The sequence below is a fragment of the Anolis sagrei genome, chromosome 1 (assembly GCF_037176765.1).
Source record: "Anolis sagrei isolate rAnoSag1 chromosome 1, rAnoSag1.mat, whole genome shotgun sequence".
Taxonomy (NCBI): domain Eukaryota; kingdom Metazoa; phylum Chordata; class Lepidosauria; order Squamata; family Dactyloidae; genus Anolis; species Anolis sagrei.
The window spans coordinates 323,946,503-323,972,240 of record NC_090021.1 but is presented as its reverse complement, the minus strand read 5'-3'; the positions used below and the strand labels follow the sequence as shown (position 1 = coordinate 323,972,240).

Here is a 25,738-nt window from a genome sequence, read left to right as displayed (position 1 = left end):
TCTAATATTAGTACACACACAAAATGAAAGGCCTAATCCCAAGTGCCATTTGGACTTAACACAAGCAGAACCTTGCATAACATGACCATGAATGAAGGAATAACTAAACTAATCTATTTTTGCCATTAAACGAGATTGCTAGCATAGTATTTGGTGATCTTTCTGTGTATACATAGGAAGAACCTTCACAGAAGCATATGAAAGACTTGGTCTTTCACTGAACATTGGGAAAACCAAATGCTCTACCAGCAGGCACCAATCAATCCCACTGCAATGCCAGCAATAAAGCGTGGTTATGGAGACAGGCATTTGATGAGTGAGCCGATACCCTGAGATATGGATGGAGGATGATGAACATCAAATTTAGTGGGACGACTGACCATTGTATTTATTGAATGTAATTGCTGTTTTGCTGTTTTAATGTTATATTGCAATATGAAGTATGATGTTTTATTGACTGTATGTGATATTATGGTTGGAAACCGGTCTGAGTCCCTCAAGAGAGGTGAGAAGGTCGGTATATAAAACTTTTAAATAAATAAATAATAAATAATGGTGCAATGCTAGAAAATGTTGACCATTTCCGCTACCTTGGCAGCCACAATGTCAACTCTCTACTAAAGTTGTCATTGACACCAAAATACCATATCGTCTGAGTCCTGTGAGTACAACATTGTTTTTGAATGAAGCAGAGAGCATTTGAGGATCGAGACATTCGTAGCAATACCAAGATGCTTGTTTATAAAGCTATTGTCCTCCCAAACTTGTTCTACACCTGCCAAATGTGGACTATCTGCAAACATCACTCTTAACTTCTGGAAGGATCCCATCAGTGTTGCCTTCAAAAAAAAACAAAAAAAAACAACCCTGCAAATCTCCTGGAAAGACAGGCAAACAAATGTCAGTGTTCTGAAAGAAGCAAAGACCACCAACACTGAAGTGATTATGATTTGCTATCAACTTTGTTGGACTGACCACATTGTCCAAATGCCTGATCACTGTCTCCCAAAGCAGTTACTTTATTCTCAACTTAAGAACAGAAAACAGAATGTTGATGGACAACAAAAGAGATTTAAAGATTGGCTTAAAGATAACCCTAAAATGTAGTGTAAACATCAAGAACTGGGAAGCCCTGGCACCTGAACGTTCGAATTGGAGATTTATTTATTTATTTATTTCCCATACTTGCATCCCACCCTTTTCACCCCGAAGGGGATTCAGGTTGGCTTCACATCCAGCAACAATTCGATGCCCAGCAAACAGAACTGCAATCCAGCTTTTGTACTTTTGTACAATCATACTTGGCCACAAATGATAGCCTATGATATGATATGGTAAACATTATAGACCTTCCAACTGGCAGATTTTGTCAGGAACAGTTCTGATGAATCCTCTGTCTTGCTTGTTCTGCTACTTTTAAAATGTCCTATTGTTTCTCAACTTTCCCCTTTCCCCCTTTCCCACTGTTTCTTCAGTTGTTGAACACTTGTACTTAAATTTAAATCAATTGAGACAACGGGGGAAAGTGGAAGAAGGAAAAAGAAATGGGAACTTTGAAAAACAGCTGAAAAATTGGAATGACAGAGGGTTAATTGGGATAATCCCTGCCCAGTTTGAAGGTATAGTTCTCTGTTTTGGCCATCATAGCAGTGCAAAAATGTAGTTGTTCTGTTTTGTTCTTTTATTTCTTATGCTTATCTCCTACCATGGTCAATGCTCAAGATAGTTCATCAGCAGCATTAAAAACAGATTAAAATCAAATTACAGACAGATAAGACAGCAAAACCATTAAAACCATCTAATTAATCAAGCAATTAACATCCCCACAGTAATCAGTAAAGCAACAGAAAAGGTCACTTTGAAGAGAGGTGTCTTGCCACCATTGCTAAAGGAAGCAAAATTAACCCAGAGCTTTCCAAACTGTGCCATGACACATAAATGTGTCATCTGCAGTGTGTAGGTGTGTCATATGAATGTAACAAGAAACCTCTGAGTCCTTTAAAAATATAAATGAAAGATTTTCATGAGATAGGTTGTGTCCCCATAGGTAAAGGTAAAGGTTTTCCCCTGACATGTAGTCCAGACGTGTCCAACTCTGGGGTGTGGTGCTCATCTCCATTTCTAAGCCGAAGAGCTGGCGTTGACCGTAGACACCTCCAAGGTCATGTGGCCAGCATGACTGCATGGAGCGCCGTGTCCCCATACATTTCACTATTACAATTTATGTATGTATCTCTATCTTTTATAAGGGGTTGGTTTAACCTCCAGTTTAACAGTAAAACTGAATTAATGTGTTGTGAAATTATTTATTTATTTATTTGATACCCCAAAGGGGAGTCAGAGTGGCTTTATAGAACACACACAGGGCAAACATTCAATGCCGATTATAAAGTTAACAAGGGCAGACAACACAAACAGAGGTAAAGGCAGTTTTTCTCATCTTATTTCCAGCATCTTGGAGGCTGTACTCAACTCCAACCACAGGGTGTGCTGTCGCTTCCATGTTGAGGAGTTTTCCTCCAATTGATGTCCTTAAGGGCATCTTTATTACCTCCCTACTAAAAGTGGTACCTATTTTATCTATTCGCATTTCTGCTTTCGACCTGCTAGGTGGGCAGGTTAGCTGGGCTAACAGTGGGTGCTCACTCCGATCCGGCCTCGAACTGTTGAACTTTTGATCGGCAAGATTTCCCTGCATACCCATCAAGAAGACCTGTGCAGGCCACAGGACCCTTGAGAAGACCTTTTCTGAAGATCTTAAATTTCCAGGAAGTTCCATACCAATGCCAGCAGACCCTTGGATAGCCAGGTCTCCAGCCATTTGTGGCTTTAAAAATTAACCAATGTCTTGCATTGAGTCTGGCAAGCAATTGGTAACCATTGCAAGTCTTTTAGTATTGTGAGTAGCATGATAGCACTCCCATACACCTAGCAGTTTAATGACTCCATTATTAATCATCTGACATTCTTCAAGGCTAACCTGTAGAACAAACTACAGGTTCTCAAATCAAGACTAAGGAAATTGTTGCCACTCATATGACTTAGAATCATAGAGATCACAAGGGCCATCCTGTCCTACCCGCTGCCATGTATGTGTATACAATCAAAGCACTCCCAACTAATGGCCATACAGCCTTTGTCTAAAAACCTTCCAGGAATGAGGATCCCCCACACTCCGAGTGGGGGTATTCCACTATTGGAACATTACCTTGAGGAAGTCTTCCTAATCTTTAGGTGGAATCTTTTCTTTTCCTGTAGTTTGAAGCCGTTGCTCCATATCTTAGTCTCTAGAGCAGCAGAAAAAAAGCTTGCTTCCTCCTCAATGTGACATCCTTTCAAATATTTAAGCATGACTGTCATGTCCCCTCTGTCTTTTTTTTTTCTCCAAGCTAAACATACCCAGCTTCCTAAACCGTTCCTTGTAGTCCTTGGTTTCCAAACCATTGAACACTGATCAAGTAGAATACCTTTTCTGGAGGTATTCTATTTGTTAATATCCTTCTTGATTCATGTGCTCAGAACAGGACTCAGTATCCAAGATGACGTCTGACCAAACACAAAATGGAAGGGAAAATAGTATTTTAAGGATCCCAGGAATTCATGTTTGTGTAGCCAAGCATCCTCTTTTGTATCCAAGATATAGGAAACAGTGAAAGCTAATCTAGCATTAGATTTCAGTTGAAATCTTGGGACAGCCTATTCTTCTTTTATACTGGAAATCACGACAAGAAATAAACAATAGAACGTAATGGATATGAAAATAATGGGGAATAATGTGGTCCTCTTTACCTGCTTCCTCAATTCATATTTTTTTCCACTGCCATGTCTGCAGTAGTGCTGCAATATAGTTAATTCTGCAGTTTTTCTCAACCTGGGGGTCGGACCCCTGGGGGTCGCAAGGGGGTGTCAGAGAGGTTGCCAAAGACTATCAGAAAACACAGTATTTTCTGTATTGTTGAAGGCTTCCATGGCTGGAATCACTGGGTTGTTGTAGGTTCTAGAACATGGCCATATAGCCCTACAACAACACAGTATTTTCTGTTGGTCATGGGGGTTTTGTGTGGGAATTTTGGTCCAATTCTATCGTTGGTGGGATTCAGAATGCTCTTTGACTGTAGGTGAACTATAAATACCAGCAACTACAACTCCGTAATGTCAAGTGTATTTTCCCCCAACCTCCACCAGTGTTCACATTTGGGCATACCGAGTATTTGTGCCAAGTTTGGTCCACATCCATCATTGTTTGAGTCCACAGTGCTCTCTGAATATAGGTGAGCTACAACTCCAAAACTGAAGGTCAATGCCCACCAAACCTTTCCAGTATTTTCTTTTGGTCATGGGAGTTCTGTGTGCCAAATTTGGTTCAATTCCATCATTCGTGGAGTTCAGAATGCTCTCTCATTGTAGATGAAATATAAATCACAGCGTATACAAATGACAAAATCAATCCCGCCCCAAGCCCACCAGTATTCAAACGTGGGTGTATCGGGTATTTGTGCCAAATTTGGTCCAGTGAATGAAAATACATCCTGCGTATCAGATATTTACATTACAAGTCATAACAGTAGCAAAATTACAGTTATGAAGTTGCTATGAAAATAATTTTATGGTTGGGGGTCACCACAACATGAGAAACTGTATTAAGGGGTTGCACCATTAGGAAGATTGAGAACCACTGTGCTAGTACACGTTTTTGTACTTCAGTATTATAATATAGGTTAGAAACCTCTGTTTGAGCAGATGATTCACTGAGGCTGAAAATCTTCTCTTAAACTCCAAGTAAAATCTCTCATGCTGTTGCCCTCAACACCCATCTAGTATTGCTATATTAAAAACAAACATAAGAGTTATTTTCGTAAGAAAAAGGCTAGTTTATTGCACTTATCGGAAAGCACAAGGGAAAGGAAACACAAGGGTACAGAAATGAAACTAAGGATGGTAAACATTTCAGGTTGTTAGGTAGGACAATAAGGAAAAAAACACACCCCTCATTGGCTTAGAAGGGTTGTTAACACCAATTCATATTCAGGAACAAAGCAAGGTGCACTAATATTATTTGGAATACAAATGGCTAGCAAGCTAAGCCATTACCACAAACCCTTTAGAAAGTGTTAAGTATATATAAAACTGTATCTTTAATTCCCCACCCACCCACCAAATATTGTAATGTGAATATCTGGCCAGTAAGAGTGGAAAATCAAGCTGCTTCCCATTGCTCTGAAGTTCTTGACTTCGACGTAGGTGTGTTTTGGGTTCCTTTTTACAACTCTGAAGTCCCACTTGCCAAGGAGCTGCTCAAAGTAGTCCACTGAGTGAATTAGGTAAACTTCAGTAGCTGCGTAGTTAGTGACGATCCAGTGACAGACTAAAAAAAGAAACTCTTGAGGCCGGCTCCATATATAGACGAAGAAGAGGTGAAGCAAAACAGATCAGCTCTCAGAGGGAAACAAACATGACCTCCTAGTCGCCCTAAATTGAAAGAGCAAAGCAACAACCGAGGGAGCAAAGCAACAACCGAGGACTAAAATTATGCAAGGACTTTTGCAAAGCAGGTGTGAATGGTGACTCTTCAGTGTCAGAGAGGAACCATGTTTCCTGGTTTATATTGGTTCACTCCACAAATCCATCAGAGATCGTCTTAAGGGGAAAGCATGTTGCTTTATCTCAGTCTCAAATTCATATATTTCTCCTCATTGCTATCACAATTGGGCTCATCCGCAGATTCATTAGCAGCTGTTTAAAACATTCCCTATTAAACATTAACAAAAATTTTAAGTCTAAGTCACTGGAATAACATTTATTTTTACAGCTTTCTCAAAGAAAAGTAGCCTTCACGAAACATATGCTGCAGTGATTAGTAAATTATAAAGTTCTGCACCCCCACTGTAAACATCTCATATAGAAGACATTGCCAAAATGTAGCTAATGTAGCTAAAGAATTGACCATTAAGGAGAAAAATCCTGACGACTATCACAAACTCGCGTACGGGATACATTTCTTTGTTATCATAACATCTTTGTTGTCATTTTAAATTATGGTACAAAAAGGAAAATCGGAATCTACTCTGGTTACAGGCACAGTTTAATCCATCTCAGAGTGGTGCTAAAGCCCACCCAGAGAGCCACGTTGATTTTACAAGTCTAGCTTTACAATGTTTCTTTTAGCCTTGGAACAAAAGCCATTAATAGGCTGGTAGATGCATAAAGGGACCTAATATTTGGAGACGGGTGAATCCAAACTCATCTGTGGTGTGTGACATAAGTGGGTTTTTAACCCAATTCACCCAAAACAAAAGTTTAGTGGTGTTCTGGAACTTTGTGAAAATTTGTGAAAATTCCACAAAAAAATATTTTCAGTTGCACTACGCATAATTAATTTGACTTTCTACCAGGAAATGTTATCATACATTGTTCCTTTCTGTAACAGCAAATTGAAACAGGATCTGCATCCACATCATAACCATGCTCTTCTGCTCAAGTGTCTTCAAGTATTATCAAAAACTTGGGGGGGAAAACACTGCACTTAGCTGGAAGTCAATGTAACAGGCAGCCTTTCCACTGTAGTCACAGATACAGTACTTATTTGCATGCTAGAGCAAATAAATCTTGCTGCTAATATCGTTAAATTGCTAAGCTATATTTCCAAACTGAAGTAAAGACAAGTTCACAATTTCTGCCCATCTCATCTGAGAGATAAAGAAAAAGCTGAAGCAAGAAGACACCTTACTACACAATTCAGGGGGCTTATTAGACAAGTCAGGTCTTTTAAAAAATATATATTCCAAAGTGCGAATACTGCCAAATGTCTGGGGCTTTACAAGTCTGACATTTGGCATAAAACAGGATTCCCAACCGTGTTTTCTCACTATTTTATGGTTTTTATAGCCTTGAGGACCTCATATGACTTCCCATTCATCTTCAAAATCATCAGAGTGAAACGACATAGAAGCGCTGCCATGTTTCTGTAAAGGGCGAGAATGGTGGAAGGTCTTGGTGAGGCGCTGAAGGAGGTTCCCTGAAGGACCAATTGCCCAGAGTTCATCTTGGGGTGTAACTGTGGAATAAAAAGTTACCACACCCAGTTAGTATGACAGCAGAGCACTAAGACAAAGAGCAGAATAAGACAAGGCTGGGAAATCTGTAGTCATCTAGATCACAGCTTCTTAAACTTTTCCCACTTGTGACCCCTTTCCATCCAACAAAATTTTACTTGACCCTTTTAATTGCTCTAAACAGGCAGGATTACTTTGAATATATATGTGTTATTGTGATAATTTTATGCTTACGTTGTTTTGTTAATTTTATGTTTATGTTGTTTGTATGCCTTGGTGATGTTACTTGGAAACTGCTTTGAGTCCTCTCGGGGAGATAGAGCAGTATATAAATAAAGTTATTTATTTATTTATTTATTTATTATATATTACCCTTGGAATATAGGTATATACTGCAAAATAGGTATAAAAATCAAACATTCACAGTACTGATAATAAATCAGCATTGACAAGGCTTGCTAAACAGGTTGATTTTCCTTTTTGTGAAGTAAAGCTGAAGCATTTTCTGCAGAGTCCACTGCAAATACTGTATGTTGTTGCTAACAGAGTTGTCTAAATGGGTAGCAGCCAGAAACCTTTCATTGTTACCAACACTGAGCTAAGGGGGCCCCATCTGGGACTGGGACCCACCGTTTACCAAACAGTGGTCTAGATTTTGTTGGGAGTTCAATTCCCATCTAAACCAGCCAGCCTGGTCAATAGTAATTCATAATGGGAATAGGTAAAGGTAAAGGTTTCCCCTGACGTTAAGTCTAGTCATGTCTGACTCTGGGGTGTGGTGCTCATCTCTATTTCTAAGCTGAAGAGCCAGCGTTGTCCATAGACACCTCCAAGGTCATGTGGCCAGCATGACTGCATAGAGCACCGTTACCTTCCTGGAGAAGCGGTACCTATTGATCTACTCACATTTGCATGTTTTTGAACTGCTATGTTGGCAGAAGCTGGGACTAACAGCAGGAGCTCACTCTGCTGCCCCGTTTCGAACTGCCAACAAGTTCAGCAAGTTCAGCAACTCAGTGGTTTAACCCGTTGCGCCACCAGGAGGTGAGAATACAAGCTTATTAACATTTGGGGGGCCACAGAGTCACCACCCCAATCCACTGAGTGAAACACATCCCCTTATACTCCTGTGGCAATAATACTTGGTTTTTTGAGGAACCGGAGAATGAAACCATGCACTCATTTAATATCCTAAGAACCTTTAGAAGAGAAATCTGCAAAGTTTAACATCTGGACACCATGTTTATCTTTCAATCTGAAATCTTGTGAACATAAAAGCCAGGTGGGTTGAAATAGGCAGCATATGTCAATCATTCAAATTATGAGTTAACAAAAATCTGTTACAACCTTTGTAAGGCTACGTAGTGCTTCAAAGAACACACTTACCTGTCAAACAAGTGACATTCCCTGGAATCTTCTTCCAATAGTCTCCCGCCGGGTTCTTATCTGTAATGCCGTACCGCCGTGCAATGTCACCATTTGGGCAGCGTGCCCAAACGGTCCGTATACTTATGGCCAGCTCACAGGCCTGAAGCCCTAAAGCCAGAAACACGAGAAGAACATGGAACATTTTAACCCCGTTGGAGAGTACCACACTTTGTTTACTCTTGCCATAAATATAAGTTTCATATGACATAAGCTTTCGTGTACTTTATCATAAATTGGGTTGCAGACCATGAAAATTCATGTCAAACCAAACTTGTTGCTTTTTTAGGTTCTACATAGAATCACAGAGTTGGAAAAGACCTCCTGGGCCATCCAGTTCAACCACCGGGCAAGAAGCAGGAAAATCGAATTCGAAGCACAAAATTCTTTGCTGTTAATAATCTGTACATATTTTCACCTACTTTTACAAAGAAAAAAGAAACACTGTCCCTAAAGAACAGAATATCTGAATAAATGTTTATATTAACTCACCATCATTGGCCGTGCGGCCAACAAAAGTTTTAATATAACCAGAATGTGGATAATTTTTGACTCATCCTCGTATTACATAAGTCACACTTATGTAAGAATTTTTGAGTGAAAGGTTAGGCCAGTGGTTCCAAACCTTTGGGCCTCCAGGTGTTTTGGATTTCAGCTCCCACAATTCCTAGCAACTGGTAAGATGGCTGGGATCTCTGGGAGTTGAAGTCCAAAACACCTGGAGGACCAAAGGTTGGGAACCACTGGGTTAGACTGTAAATCAGCCTTCCCCAATATGGATCTGTGCTGGACTCCAACAATCCCCATCATCCACTGGGCAAAATTAAGTTTGCAGACCACACAGCCAGAGGACTCCAAGATGGGGAAATTTTGTTCTTTCTCAACATAGTAACTATTAATAATCTCTTCTGGAAGCTATTCACAGAAAGGTAAAACGTTCAGTATTATATTGAACTGAAATGGGAGCATAACTCTGAAGTCAGGAAAAACACACATTTAGGTTGTGAGATCATGGACAGGAAGAGTCCCAATAAATATCCTAATAGCAATCTTTCAATAGCTAGCTATGGCTGGTATTCTGGGCCTGATTGTTCTTGACATGTCCACAATGACTAGTAAAACCTGCCACTGATAGATGTTGCTAGATTTCAGCATTTAATCATTACTTGTGTTGGCTACGGCTGATGGGAGTTGAAAACCAGTAACAATCAGAGGAGCACAAGTATGCCGTGTCATTGGATTTACTCTGACTTGGTCTAGGTTTTAATTTGGCATGTTTAATTTATTGTTTAATGAATTTGTAAAAATGTGTTTTAATGATTTTCACAGTTTTAACTGTAATCTTTGTTTGTTTATATGCTGATAGCATCACAAGATGCTTGTGTGAGGCCGCACTGAGTCCCCCTTTGGGGGGAGAAGGGCGGGGTAGGTTTATCAGCTATGGATCTAGGGGGCCCCGGTGGTGCAATGGGTGAAACCCTTGTGCCAGCAGGACTGAAGACCGACAAATTGGAGCTTTGAATCCAGGGAGTGGGGGATGAGCTCCCTTTGTCAGCTCCAGCTCCCCATGTAGGGACATGAGAGAAGCCTCACACAAGGATGGTAAAACATCAAAACATCCAGGTGTCCCCTGGGCAATGTCCTTGCAGATAGTCAATTCTCTCACACCAGAAGTGACTTGCAGTTTCTCAAGTTGCTTCTGACACAAAAATAAGCTATGGATATGCCTAATTGCTTTTCACAGTCATCTCATCTAGTGGCTGTCCTCACCATACCTTATGGAGGTGAATTCCACAAATTATCGCCCTTTGAGAAGATTATCCCTGCATGAGGGGTAGTGTGCAGAAAAGAAAGCTATTTTCAAAAGTATGGGGTAAGGCAGTATAGTACAACATTGACAGAAATTAAGCTAATCATAGTAAAATCAGATTGAGGCCGCAGACTGTTGACATTCCAACAGCATCAGAATATGGACACCAACAATATAAATGAAAGGGCAAAATTATATATGTTTTTTTGGAAAATTGAAAGTTAGTGTTTCATGTGTTTATTAATTCTTATTTTAAAATAGTATCTACCTGGAATCTGTTCCCAGTCTGTGCCTACAGGCATCTCTTCAGTAATCCCAATGCGGACATGGATGTTCCATTTGCTGTCTATCGCCCACAGGCTCTGATCGTTAGAACTTGAGTATACACTGATCAGATTGACTCCAACTGGCTGGAAAAGTCAAAACATTATATTTAATGTTAGAAACGTAAGAGCAGTCATGCTGGACCAGATCAAAAGCTTATCTTGTCCAACATTTCGTTCACATAGCAGTCAACCAGATGCCTATCGGAAGTCTGCCAGGGAGATCTGAATGGAACGATGCTCTCCCTCTGGTGTTATCAAACACCCTTTGATAAAGAAGGCCTGTTATGAATCACTGCCGACAGAAAAGGGAGCGGAGAGTGATAAACAAGACCATTAGAGTGAAGAGAACGCTCTGAATGTCAAGAGGACTTTGTAAATCTTTTGGGAATCTAACGTTCTATCTGTTCAGCACTGAAATGGCAGAGAAACACCTCTTAAGGATTTGGGTTCAACAACATCTCCTCCAATATTTTTATAGATCCTGTACTTTCATTTTAAATCTGTACATGGTATCCTTGAGATATGCACATGCAAATCTGTTTAAAATAATTATGATATGAAAATAAAATGTTCAGAAACGTCAGAAAATGTCTTCCTTCTTTGGAAGTTTTAAAGCAGAGATTGGATAGCCATGTAGCCCATGTTCTGGTTACATCCCGAATAGATTACTACAATGCACTCTACATGGGATTGCCTCTGAAGGCTGCTTGGAAACTCCAGCTAGTCCCTCTTCGGAGGTGAGAAGGACGGGACAGAAATGGTCCAAATAAATAAATAAATAAATGTGTCAGAGATGCTGTGATTTGTGTACTATTTATTTATTTATATCCCACTTTTCGCCCATGGGTGGGACTCAAAGCGACAAACTAATGGTTAAAACAACAGAAATTACATGATACAAAAGCATAACATCATCACCCCAAATAAACCAATAAACAAAAACAGATTACATAAACCATATACAAACAAGCATAATAAATAACAACATTTACCATCAAAAGTCCCTGGGCCTGAGGCCACTGACGTTGTCCTTGAAATATTATACTAAGCATCCTCGAAGCTCAGCAACTTTGGCCATGTAAACATTGCTCTTCCGAGATAGTCTTCAAATAATGTGTCTTAGCAATACTAATAGCTGCCTAGTCATTGTTTATTATGGCTTGTCGGGAAAGACCAGCTTCATAGAAAGGTTTTAATTTGAGAGTGAAAGACCAGTAAAGACGGGGTCGAATGCACCACTTGGGAAGGGAGTTCGAGAGCTGTGGGGCCACCACTGAGAAAGGCCTCTTTCTCATTCTCACCCACTATACTTGCGATGATAGTGGGACCAAGAGGAGGACATCTCCTGATGATCTCAGGGCTCATGTGAGTTCGTAAGAGGAGATGTGCTCCCTTAAGTAGGCTGGGCCCAAACCATATTCCTGCATGGCAGGCTTAGGGCTAAATTGGACTTATGGTCTCTTCCAACTCTATGATTCTATAATTCAACTGGTGTTAGACATGCCACATTGGTGGCAGTTAAAGTGGTGGTCAGAAGACCCTTCCTCTAGGACCCTTTCACACTACGTAGATATTGCACTATGATCACACTGTAACTACCATGAGTCTAACCTATGCATTCCTGGAACCCATCATATAACGATTTTAGAACTTCCAACTCAAGAGCTCTACAAATCCCATGATACCACAGAAGCCAGGCATAAAGTAGAATTGTCATGCAAGATCTGTGAAACGTGAAAGAGGTACAAGTGATCCCAGGACAGCTTTTTCTGGGCCATTTCTTGCCTCCAATATGTATCAAACTAGATCTTGTAAGGATCTTCAGCCAGCATACCTGTAAACTTTACCAGCTAAGGATGATGGAATTTATAGCTCAATATATCTCTGTGGCTCAAGGGTAAGATTAGGAATTACTCGTTTAAAATATTCCCTTTTAATGTGTCATGTAATTCACCAACCTGTGCCACAAGTTTAACTGATTAGGTCAACACCAAATTATATTTGAATTTTACAGTCTCTGTCCCTCTTTCTATCAAAGCCAGGTTGTAAACACAGGCATCCAACCCACCTGAATCGTGCCTTTCCCCAAACCAGTGGGACACTGGGAGGATCATCAGATCACTGTCTAAACTGCACAGGCAATTTCTGATATTCTCTCCCCCTGACATGTTATGCTTAGGAGATGATATTTCTATCTGAAGCATTTTTGGGGCTTCAGGATATGTTGACTGGGGGCTCAACAGGCTTTCCTGCATCTATGCTATGGTCTGGATAGTGGGAGCAAATGAAATAGGCAAGAAATACATTTCCTGCTGAAAAGCAAATGTTTCAAAATGAAGTTCCTGCTGGACAATAAGAGGCATAATTTTCCATCAGAAAGACAGCTATGGTAAAATCTGCCTGTGCCACTCCCTTGAAAGACAAATTATAGACAGAGAAGTGCAGGTCCTTTTTCTACAACTCTGCAGGAACAAACCGTTCTGTCCTGTTCACTCACTTCTTCTGCAGATGCGTAATGCCTTATCATACCCAAAGCAGACTTTGTGAGCTGGACTGATAGACAGAGCACAGCTATCTCTCTGTACATAGTTACTTCACATCACATACTGTCACATCACGAGTCACTCCGTGCTTGATGTGAATTTCAAAGCTCCCAATAAGCAAAACCACCAAGAAGGGATTGTCTCTTCAAAACATAGAGAACAAAACAGAGCTGAACTAGAGCCCCAGTGCCATTTCAGGCACTCTTCTCAATCTCTAAGCATCAAAATGGCCCACATTGTTTCTACAAACAATTGCTTATTACTTATGTATTCCAAAATGGGAGCGAGAGGCGAGTATTGAGAGGCTTGGGCAGGTACAAACTCTGTCAAAGTTTGCTCCCAAGTAGGGCTCCACAAACTCCTATTCCACCACTCTATCTTGCCTGCAAATCATTTGGGAAAACAAACTGTACTTCTAACTATAGTTCATACATAAATATAATTCAAAGCGCTGGTTTTAGCCTATAAAGCCCTAAACGGTTCTGGCCCAGCTTACCTGTCCGAACGTATCTCTCCTTATGAACCATCTAGAACTCTAAGATCTTATGGGAAGGCCCTGCTCTCGGTCCCGCCTTCTTCGCAGATTCGGCTGGCGGGAACGAGAGACAGGGCCATCTCAGCGGTGGCCCCTTGGCTGTGGAACGCCCTCCCTAGGGACATCAGATTGGCTCCTATCCTCTTAACATTTCACAAAAAAGTTAAAACCTGTCTTTTTGAGCAAGCTTTCCCAAATGCAGTGTAGCTCACAAATTCTTATCTTTGGAACGACTAGACAATGCGATTCGACAATGATTTTAGTAATGAGACGCTGAGGGTCTATATTTTATCATTTTTATCATGTTATTTAATGTTATTTATGCTAAATGTTTTAATTATTTTTATGTTATTGCGGGCATCGAATCGTGCCATTTGTAAATGGCCTTGAGTCTCCCCCAGGCTGAGAATGGCAGTATATAAATATAGTAAATAAATTATACACACACACACACACACACATATATACAAGGCTGGATTTATGAGACCTAAGAGTAAACAACAGGATTTCTAAGTCCTTGGGGTTTATTTCAGACCTCTAGCCAGTCAAGCACAACTCTTTGCCAAAGGCACAAAGTAACAAAGTGAGCTTTAACTCACTTAAAACTACAATAACATAGTTAATTGGCATAAAACTGTGTTATTCTGTATGCTGGTGGGGATATTCTGGGAGATGTAGTTCATACAGACATACACACACATATTAAATGTTAACTGGGGCTTGTTACAGGGTACATATTGTTCCCTTGTTGTAACAGATTCACTCTCTGCCAGCATATTTCTGGGCATAATTCAACATGCTTGTTATGACTTACAAAGTCCTGAGCAGGCTATCAGACTGACTTTATTATCCTATGCAGAACTGCCGGAGCCCTGGGATGTCCTTCTTTCAGTTCCACAACTTTCACAGGTTTTTAAAAAATTGTGTCAGAAGTGAATTGCAAATATACTGCAAGCCACTTCTAGTGTGAGAGAATTGGTAGTCTGCAAGGACGTTGCCCAGGGGACGCCTGGATGTATTACCATACTGTAGGAGGCGTCTCTCATATCCATGCATGGGAAGTTGGGGCTCTCTTCCCAAGTCTTGAATAGACCCCTCTTTGATGTCCTCCTGCCATCCGGAAAGGAGGATTTGTTATGCAATAGGCTTTTGGAATTGAAGCTTTTTTAAGGGAAGAGTGCTGCATTGTTTTAAATTGTGCTGTTTTAAAACTGGTTTTAATCCCTTTATACCTTAAATTATTTAATATTGTTAATAGTTGAATACTATTTATATTGGTTTTGTCTTAATTTTAACTCTCCTGCAAACGTTTTTATTTTAAGCCCCTCACCCATAAATTTGGGGCAAAGACAGGGTGTAACAACAACAACAACAACAACAACGAAGCAACAAAGCAGAGGTAATTATGACTCAGAGTGTTGCCAGCCATTCACTTTTAGCCATACAGCCAGAGATAAAGAATGCTGGAAACTGCACCCCAACAGGTTCTGCCGGCCACACACTGTCCATTCTGATTAGAGAAACTAATTAAACAATTTTTTATTATGGCAAGGTGCTTCATATGCACTTAGAGAACTGGCAGGAATATCTTTCCCTAGACCTCAGCTCCTAGTTATAAAGGCACTGTGGATCCTTGCAAAGGTATTGCAGTCAAAATTAGTTATTTATTCATTCACTACATTTAAACTGCTTTTCTCCCCCTGAGGGAACTCAAAGTGGTTTCCAACATTATAAAGGCAAAATCCAAGGTCGTACATACATGTGAAAACCAAAACGAAATAGCTAGACAATAACATATAACTATATATTAAAAACCTAACCAAATTAAAACATAAAACATAACATTTAGACATAAAGCATCAAAATTAAACATCGATAATACAATAACATTTATATTAAAAACAACCCATAAACAACACATTTAAAAACAGTTATTAAAATCATGCCATCCAAAATCAAATCCGTAGTTGTTCCATTGGTCCATTCACCATTCCTTTTTCTCTTATTGCACTAAGAACTTTGCACTAAGAAAGCTTGGTCACATAACCACATTTTTACTTTCTTCCTGAATTTCACTAGGGAGGGAGTTCCATAGCTGAGGGGCCACCACTGAGAAGGCCCTGTCTCTCATCGCCACCAGTCACGCTTGTGAAGGTGGTGGAATCGAGAGCAGGGCCTCCCCAGAAGATCTTAATCTCTGAGGAAATGTTTCATTGCTTCCACCTTTGCACTGTTAACTCCTGTCCTTCTCTTCCTCAGTACTTTCAAATATTTCAAATAAGCTTCTTAGTTCGTACACTTCTAGCCTATCTCATGTTTTGCTTGCTTTCCACTGATCGACTGCTTTCCGACTCCTTTGGATTGGCCCACAACCTCTCCTTGACTTTAAAAATAGTTTTATACTTATTCATTTTATGTCATTTTAATTACTTGTTTTAATAAAAGTAATATTAAATTCTATTTTAATATTTATATTGTGTAGGTTTTTAAACTATATAGTTTTTTAAGGTTGTGAGCTGTTTTGGGTATCTGAGAGAATTGGGGGGCGGGACAACAACAACAACCACAACTGCTACTACTACTACTACTACTAATAATAATAATAATAATAATATAACAACAACAAAATAAAATCCCAGAAGATTTTACTAGAAACTCATCTCAGTCCATATCCCATCTGGACACAAAGCTTGAAAGCAGAAAGAAAAATGCTCCCTCTACTTCTCATCTGCACCTGACATTCAGTGGTTTGTGGGTTTGATAAACATTGCTTCTATAAATTTGTCTAAATTGTTATCTTATTTCTTTTTATTCTTAAGGAAACAGAATCATTGTAACAGAGTAAATTCTGAAGTGAGCTAATGACAGAAATATCAATTCCTGAAAGCATCCTAAAAGGAAAATGCATTTCAAGAGGGATGGAGTTGAACTTCAATATAACTGGACACATTTTGCAAATGTATGGAGCAGGATGGCTTTAAGAAGAAAGCCCAGAGATATTTACAACATCTGACATCATCATGTCAACAACTTGGAGACAGGTTTATCCTCACAGCTGTGTTGTGAAAACAGGATTGCGAGAAAAACCAGCGAGGGAAAAGGAGTCAAATATGGATGGCATAAGCAATGCAAAAAAGGTTGTTTGTGATTCCATTGCAGCTACAAAATGCACAGCAGCCAAGCAAGGGCTATAACAAATCATTGAAAATGGTGGATGTAAACGAGGACCCAGTACATCCTGCAATCTCATTTTACAGGCTTCATTCCCAAAATACAACAGGGCACCCCGAGGAAAATTTTATTGGGCAACTTTGAACATGTGCTTAGACAGACACGTGCATGTCCTCTTAAAACCTCTGAACACACTTACAGACTACCTTGTGCTTATCTGTGATATTTCAGCTAAGAAAATACTGCAAGCTGTGAAATGTAGCTAAAGAACAACTTCATGGCGGATGTCCCCAAATGTGGAATAGGCACTCCCTCCATGAGAGATTTATTTATGGACAAATCGTCCGGCTTGTACCTAATTTAGCCATTTGTGCAAGGAACTGGACACTTCAGATTCATTTCTGTGCATTTCTGATTATGCTATTATTTTTAAGGTTCCAGTCCTACCTCTCAACCTCTCTCCAAGAGCACATCCCCACACCACCTCCTTCTTAATTTTTAAAACAATCTTATGAACCAGGAAATGGTAAAACACTGGATCAGTAATCTTAATGGAAATCTGAATTGGACTACACCTCTCCTCAGCACTCTTGCTCCATTTGGGAACATGAAGGCATTTATCAATAATTACCTGTCAACTTATGGCAACCCCATGAAGTTCATAGCATTTTTTAAAGGCAAGGAATATTTGCCAGCAATCAATGGCACAGACTCATATCCATATTCCAATTCAATAGTAGAGGTAAAGATTAGTTCCTCTGAAAAGCCGTTCAAAATCCAAGCAAGGCAAATTTATTTTAGGCTGCAATTTATTATTATTGCACTCCGCCACCATCTCCCCAAAGGGGACTCAGGGCGGCTAACATGAGACCAAGCCCAAAATTATAGTACAGCAAAATAAAATACAAGAAGTAAAAATACCAGCCCCCCCCCCCCCTCCTGACTTTTTGGAAGAGAGTAAAAACCTGGCTCTTCGAGCAAGCATTCGGAACCCCGGAATACATAGTCAAGCTTGAGATGGAGAATGACCCAGGAATGGCCAAGACGATGAAACGGATGAGGATTGAAATGAGAGGATATAGCTCTTTTAAAATTGTTATTGCACTGTCTTTTTTGTCTAATTGCACTTAATTGTTTTTGCTTTTTGAATGTATGTATTGATGGCATCGAATTGTGCCAATATGTAGACCGCCCTGAGTCGCCTGCAGGCTGATATGGGCGAGATATAAATAATGCAAATAAATAAATAATACCATCAAAATAAATACATCAAATAACAAAATAAAATAGTTTCAAAATATTGTCGAAGGCTTTCATGGCCGGAATCTCTGGGTTGTTGTAGGTTTTTTTGGGCTATATGGCCATGTTCTAGAGGCATTCCCTCCTGACGTTTCACCTGCGTCTATGGCAAGCATCCTCAGAGGTAGTGAGGTCTGTTGGAACTAGGAAAAAGGGTTTATATATCTGTGGAATGACCAGGGTGGTACAAAGGACTTTTGTCTGCTGGCTTCTCTGTGTAGTCTGACATGGTGGTTGTTAGAGAGGTCCAGCATTTCTGTGGTCTCAAATAATATTCTGTGTCCAGGTTGATTCATCAGGTGCTCTGCTATGGCTGACTTCTCTGCTTGAGTCAGTCTGCAGTGCTTTCATGTTCCTTGATTTGTGTTTGGGTGCTGTGTTTGGTGGTCCCTAAGTAGACTTGTGTATGGTGGTCCCTATGAAGACTTGTCCACAGCTGCATGGTATATGGTGGACTCCTGCAGAGGTGAGAGGATCCCTCTCGTCCTTTGCTGAACATAGCATTTGTTGGATTTTCTTAGTGGGTCTGTAGATAGTTTGTAAGTTGAGTTTCCTCATCAGCTTCCCTATGTGGTCAGTGGTTCCCTTGATGTATAGTAAGAACACTTTCCTCTGGGTGTTCTTCATTTTCTATCTTACTTCATTTTGCAGTCAGATAGAAAGAGGCGACCAGCATTCTCCCTTTACTCTTCTGTTCTCCCTCTGCTCACCTAGCCTACTGGTGCCAGCTGTCTGTCATGAGATAAGCAGAGCTCAGTAAATGATGAGTAAAAAAACCAAGTTATTGCAACTGGGCTCTGAATATACACTGGTATCTTGTTACAGAGAGAGTGCAAAGGACTCCATGGGAGAAAGAGGAGGGGGGCCATCAGTACCACTCTTGGTGGTACAGGGGAGACCTGCCAAGAAAGCAAAGCTATTGAAATCCTGGCAGTAAGTTAAAACTCAGGCACTAGGATAGCATTCATTTTTTTTCTTACTACTTTAGTGTTCTTTGAACACTGACATTTGTATCATGTTGGCTTATGCATTATTCAGATTTTATTCTGTCTCCAGGGTTGTGGCTAGACTGGGTTTCTCTCTATAGTCCTTCTATCCTTTCATCCCAGGCAGCTATTTAATAACCGACTGCTATTAAGAAAAAGACTTTTAATTAGTGAAGTTTATAATTTTTAGACATGAATACATTTTTAAATTACTTTGTAATTTAAGACTGTTTTCATATTACAATTTGTTTAACTCTAAATATAATTTGTGGCCATATCAGGAGTTTTGTTCAAAGTGGCTTTTAAGTCCCAGTTCTTGGACAGAGAAAGGATATAAAGTAAGTAAACAAGTCAATATATTCCATGGCTTTAGGATAATTATGTGAATTTCCTCTATTACTTTAGTGTTTGAAGTAATGACATTTATATAAGATTGCCTCAGGTCCAGTCACAGTTTTATTTTATGCATTAAAAAAAAAGAATAGAGAAAATACTTGAAAAGTTTATAGAGGCAAACTAGTCAAGGATAAACTTCCGGAGATTTCACTACCGCAAATACCACATTGCGATCTGTGTTGCATTTGCACTACTGCTTTGTTTTAAAAACACATGCTGGAACAAAAATGTTTGTACTCAAACTGCCACATATTGCCCTGAACAAAGATACAAACACGAACATTCATCCCAATATCTCATTCTTCAAGGAAGCCATCATATGCTGTAGTCTTTTTACACATCCTTTTAGACCAGTGTTTCTCAACCTGGAGGACAGGACCCCTGGGGGGGCGGTCATGAGGGGGTGTCAGAGAGATTGCCAAAGACCATCAGAAAACACAGTATTTTCTGTTGGTCATGGTGGTTCTTTGTGGGAAGTTCGGCCCAATTCTATCATTGGTGGGGTTCAGAATGCTCTTTGATTGTAGGCGAACTATAAATCTCAGCAACTACAACTCCCTAATGTCAAGGTCTGTTTCCCCCAAACTCCACCAGTGTTCACATTTGGGCAGATTGAGTATTTGTGCCAACTTTGGTCCAGATCCATCATTGTTTGTGTCCACAGTGCTCTCTGGATGTAGGTGAACTACCACTCCCAAACTCAAGGTCAATGCCACCAGGTCTTCCCAGTATTTTCTGTTGGTCACGGGAGTTCTGTGTGCCAAGTTCGGTTCAATTCCATCGTTAGTGGAGTTCAAAATGCTCTTTGATTGTAGGTGAACTTTAAACCCCAGCAACTACAACTCCTAAATGACATAATCAACCCCCCCCCCCAACCCCACCAGTATTCAAATTTGGGTGTATTGGGTATTTGTGCCAAATTTGGTCCAGTGAATGAAAATACATCCTGCATATCACATATTTGAATTACAATTCTTAACAGTAGCAAAATGATAGTCATGAAGTAGCAACGAAAATAATATTATGGTTGGGGGTCATCACAACATGAGGAACTGTATTAAGAGGTCACGGCATCAGGAAGGTGGAGAGATACTGTTTTAGACAATCTTAGATTAATCACTTTCTTAAGTACCATATTTAGTGAAGCTCCAAGATTAAATAGCAACAAAAATGAACACACTGACAGTAAGCTGAATGGTTGAGTTACATCACCACATTTGTTTAGCAAGTAAATAAAGCAGGGCTGGCCCAAGACATTTTGCTGCTTAAGATGATGGACAACATTCCAAATACAAAAGCCAACTTCAGTAACTTAGTAAGTAAAACAGATAAACATGGGCTGCCTGTGATCACTGGCACGTTCTGACTAATGACAGGGATAGTTCTGCAAAAAGGACGTGAGGAAAACTTTCCAAATAAGTTTAGAGCAACCTTCAATGACTTGGTGTCTTGTAGATGGTTATTATTTATTATTATTTACCATTTGTATACTGCCTTTCTCAGCCCGAAGGCAACTCAAGGCGGTTCACAGTCGGCAACAATTCGATGCCTCAACAATTATAAAACAATCACAACAATAATACTATTTAAACATTTGACATAATATATAAAAACCGTATAAAGCCATAAAAAAATTGTCATGAGCATCTCCTTGCCAAAATCATTATCCAAGTCGTTCAATGATTTCATATAATTATGCTGCATTCGCGAAAGCTTGCTCAAAATGCCAGGTTTTAACGTTTTTTCGGAATGACAGAAAGGAGGGGAATGATCTTACATCCCTAGGCAGGGCGTTCCACAGCTAAGAGGCCACCACTGAGAAGGCCCTATCTCTTGTCCCCGCCAAGTGCATCTGTGTTTGGACAGTGAACTCTAATTCCCTCAGCTACCAAAGCTATGTTGACTAATGAGGAACACAAAAGGGAGGTTTAGTTTAGGGTAAATGCAACTCTCTTGTTCAAGACGTCTGGGTAATTGTGAGACTCTACTATAGTAGCATTCACAATTTTTGTTATGATGTGAGAGGGAGATTAAGGAATAGGAGAATGGCTAGAATACAGGAACCCTGTATCCTAGCCATAAAAATTGTAAACAGTTTTTAATGCTATCTTTTAGATGGCTAAGGTTCGTATTGTATTGTTTTGTTATTGTATTGTTTTGTTATCTGTATGAAGAAATTAATAAAAATAAAAAAGGAATGGGAGAATAGCCAGAAACAATTTCAATTCCATAAATTGTGATTACTTTCCCCTCTTCTAATTTAGCGAATGAATTTAGCAGAGTTGTATAGACTTTGCTAAACATTTACATGTCCATGTCATTGTGAAATCAATAATCTACGTTCATTCCAGAGGAAAGGAGAGAAAGTGATAGAACGAAAGAAAGATGACTGTTTTACCTGGATGGGTGGCTCAATCATTATCCATGCAGGTAACATCAAGCTTGGGTTCAGAGGCTGAGTTCCAACCCGGAAGTAGATACCACCAGAACTATCACAGGCCCAGATGTGCTGATTCCCACATGCTAAACTCCTAAGTTTCACAGCGCCTAATTAAGAGGAAAAATGGTTTTCAGGAAGATAGGTATGTTATTCTGTCCTAGTTTTTTAAAAAAAGAGGATAAATGAATCTCATGACAATTTTAACATTAAGCAACTTATTTCAGCATCAGCTTTTTTACATATGGTCAAAAAAAGTAAACTTCAACTCTGATTCAACTGCCAGTGTTTTCATGGAGAGTTCAAAGAGTTCGTTATGACTTATTAAAAACCAAATTAGTGAACTTGGACAAATTACACTTTTTCAGCATGAGAAAAAGAAAATGGTGAACACATCTTGCCAAGAATACCATTGGTAAGGTAAAGGTTTCCCCTGACATTAAGTCTAGTCGTGTCCGACTCTCGGGGGTGGTGCTCATCTCCATTTCTAAGTCAAAGAGCCAGTGTTGTCCATAGACACCTCCAAGGTCACATGGCCAGCATGACTGCATGGAGCGTCGTTACCTTCCCACAGAAGTGGTACCTATTGATCTACTCATATTTGCATGTTTTCAAACTGCTAGGTTGGTAGAAGCTGGGGCTAACAGCTGGAGCTCAACCCACTCCAAGGATTTGAACCACCAACCTTTCAGTCAGCAAGTTCAGCAGCTCAGTGGTTTAAACCACTGTGCCACCAGGAGGCCCACCCTTGGGTATGTCATCATAAAAAAGACAACAACAATCTAAAATTTCTATAGGATATTTCCATATAGAATGAAAAAAAAAGGCCTGAACTGCAAGCTCAACACCCTGCTTACAGTGGAGGCATCATTGGCTTCTTATTTCACCCGAGTCACTAGTGAGGAACAGGGTCATGTGAATTAAAGTATTTGTCACATGAGAAAATCCAGTAACCAACAGAAAATGTGAGTAACTTTGGACCATGGATGCATTTGTAATGTAGAACTAGCATTAAAACCAAACAAATGAAGGAAAGCTTAAAACTCTTTGGTTTCATTCACTTAGCAAGTCCTTTGAAGTATCCTAGAATAGCAGGGCCAATATATTTTAGAATGAATTGTTAAAATAATATTTTTCCAAGAGGAATGGAGGAAGGCACACTCTATGCAATGCAATTGGACAGCAATTCTGTGTATAAATTAGAGATGAAGTTTTCACATGACCTCGAGTGAACTTTTCTGGGGAACCAGTCATGCTTACAGACTAAGTCTATAAATACATTTGCAGTGCTTAACATTCCAAATGTTACTAGCAAACAGTGGTTCTGGGATGGGCCTACGGGATAAATATTTCAAGGTTAGCCAAGCTTTCTTTTCTAGCACACAGTGCAAGACACAAGTCCTTTCCAAAAGAGCAGGGGTATCAATAGAACTTTTTTTTTTCAATTTTATTAAACAGCAGCATCAAAACTTTGCTTGCTTTCCTTAGGACTGAGGTGGCATCTACACTATCACATAATAAATAACAATATGTGCATTCAGGAATATTGTATATACAAAATACTTTCTTTTCTCTCTTTTTTCTTTTTGTTTCTCTCTTTTTCTTTTCGTTTCTTCTCTTTTCTTGGCTTTTTGATTATTTGGAAAAGACGCAATAAAAATATTTTATAAAATCATAATAATAATACTTTATTTATTTACCACCATCTCCCAAAGGGACTTGGAGGGACTTGGAGCAAATCACAAGCATTCAAAGGTGCTAACACACAAAATAAATAGGTGCATAAACAATAACAATAACAACCAACAGATCATAAAACCCCACTGATTAAAATCAATAAAGTGCAACAATAGCTGCAAGTATAAAACGACTGTGATCAATATTAGTCTCAAAGTGAAGGTGAAACAATCTCTAGGTCCTCAAATATGTTCGTTATGGATTTTTAAGCATAACTGCACAATATACCCAGTGAAGATCCACATAATGCAGTTCAATGCAGTTCAAACTGTGTTATATGGCAGTGTTGATCCAGCCTGAAATAGAAGGTGTGAAGCTGTGGAATAACTTTCATCTCATTAGTCAAACAGTACATATTCCTAGAAATTTCAACCATGTTATTTACATTGAAGAAGGTGCAAAGAGTGCCTAGAGGTTATCAATCGAGATACAAAATCCAAATCTAGAGTTTCCATACTCTATGCTAGCAGTCTTTGGGGAGGGGGGTGCATTGCATACAGGCACAATGGCCAATTACGTAGTTCACAGACATTCACACTGACAAAATACCAAACGTAAAAGATAAATCACCAGAGCCAAAGTTAATCTCACTCATAAACAGAATGTTCTGAACTATGACAAAGATACGTCGTCACCAGATATAGTGTTCCCCTGAAGAAAGGAAAGCCTAATATCTTATTTGCATTAAGATTGGTACACTACAGATTTGCAAAAGCTGTAAGCATAATGTCTTACAATCCATCCCTCTTATTCTAGCTGATTCTTTAGCAACTTCAGAAGAAAATGGAGAACAGCTTTAGCTTAGTGTTTTCAGGTATTAGAAAAGTGGAATCCTACATTAGAACAGAGTGTATTTATTTCTTGCTACTGAGAAACCCAGAAAATGTGTTGTTGAAGGCTTTCATGGCTGGAATCATTGGGTTGCTGTGAGTTTTCTGGGTAGTCGTTAAGAGTGATCCAGCATTTCTGTGTTCGCAAATAATATGCTGTGTCCAGGATGGTTCATCAAGTGCTGTGCTATAGCTGACTTCTCAGGTTGAATTAGTCTGCAGTGCATTTCATGTTCCTTATGCAGTCCCTTTGTAGACTTGTCCACAGCTGCATGGTATACTCTTAACACCTACCATGTCAGACTACACAGAGAACCCATTGAAATCCACAGCATGAGGACAATTTCAATAGAAAGGAGGAAACCATGAAAACGAACAAAATCTGGTTACCAATATTAAAAAAAACCTATAAAATCAGGACAGTAAATAAAGATCAGCACTCAAAAAAGAGGAGATTTCCAGACAATCAGGGCCAGCTAACACCTCCCAACAAAGGATTCCCCGGCCAGGCTTTGAAGCTTCAAGGCCATTCAATGGTAATCAAAGTGGTCAATTGTCACATTTACACTTCCCTCAAACAGACAAGAGTTCTTTCTCCCACCCAGGACATTCCACAGGTATACAACCTCACTAGTTTCCAACTGACCTCACAACCTCTGAGGATGCCTGCCATAGATGTGGGTGAAATGTCAAGAGAGAATGCTTCTGGAACATGGCCACACAGTCCAGAAAACTCAGAGCAACCCAAACACAAAAATGCCTTTTGTTCCAGAATGCCTGGGAGAGTCAAATTATAGTTGGACAGTTCTAGCTCTTGGACAGCCCATAGTCATCTTTCTTTGGCTTTCATAAACTGACTTAGCTTCTCTTGAACACTCCAAATAACTCATACAGGAACTTGAAGAAACTTTCATATTACAGATTATTGTTTTCAAATAGAGAACTGGCTCCATTCAAAATACTGGTTTTGACCAATAAAGCCCTATCAAGGGTATCTGAAAGTCTGCCCAAGCGTTGAAATCTATAGGAGAGGACTTTGCAGCAGTGTTTAATGTAGGAAGGAAACAAGAGCATCTAAGTGGCTGTTCATAGTTTATAGGCATTTCTTCCAAAGGATATCAGCCTAGCTCCCTCCTTGTCCTTTCGCCAACAAAGACCTTTCAGTTCTGGCAAGTCTTCCAGCAGCTGCTT

General features: G+C 39.6%; 1 protein-coding gene across 2 annotated transcripts in view; it reads right to left on the bottom strand.

The window, feature by feature from the left end:
* Positions 1–4,847: 4,847 nt before the first annotated feature.
* Positions 4,848–25,738, bottom strand: part of TECPR2 (tectonin beta-propeller repeat containing 2) — a 66,600-nt gene continuing 45,709 nt past the window's right edge. For both annotated transcript variants that reach the window (XM_060755154.2, XM_060755158.2), the window contains exons 17-20: positions 21,942–22,090; positions 10,556–10,697; positions 8,439–8,588; positions 4,848–7,054 (exon numbers count right to left, since the gene is read on the bottom strand). In XM_060755154.2, the coding sequence (XP_060611137.2) occupies positions 6,897–7,054; positions 8,439–8,588; positions 10,556–10,697; positions 21,942–22,090 (599 nt within the window). In that variant the 3' untranslated portion in view covers positions 4,848–6,896. The remainder of the gene's footprint in view (positions 7,055–8,438; positions 8,589–10,555; positions 10,698–21,941; positions 22,091–25,738) is intronic.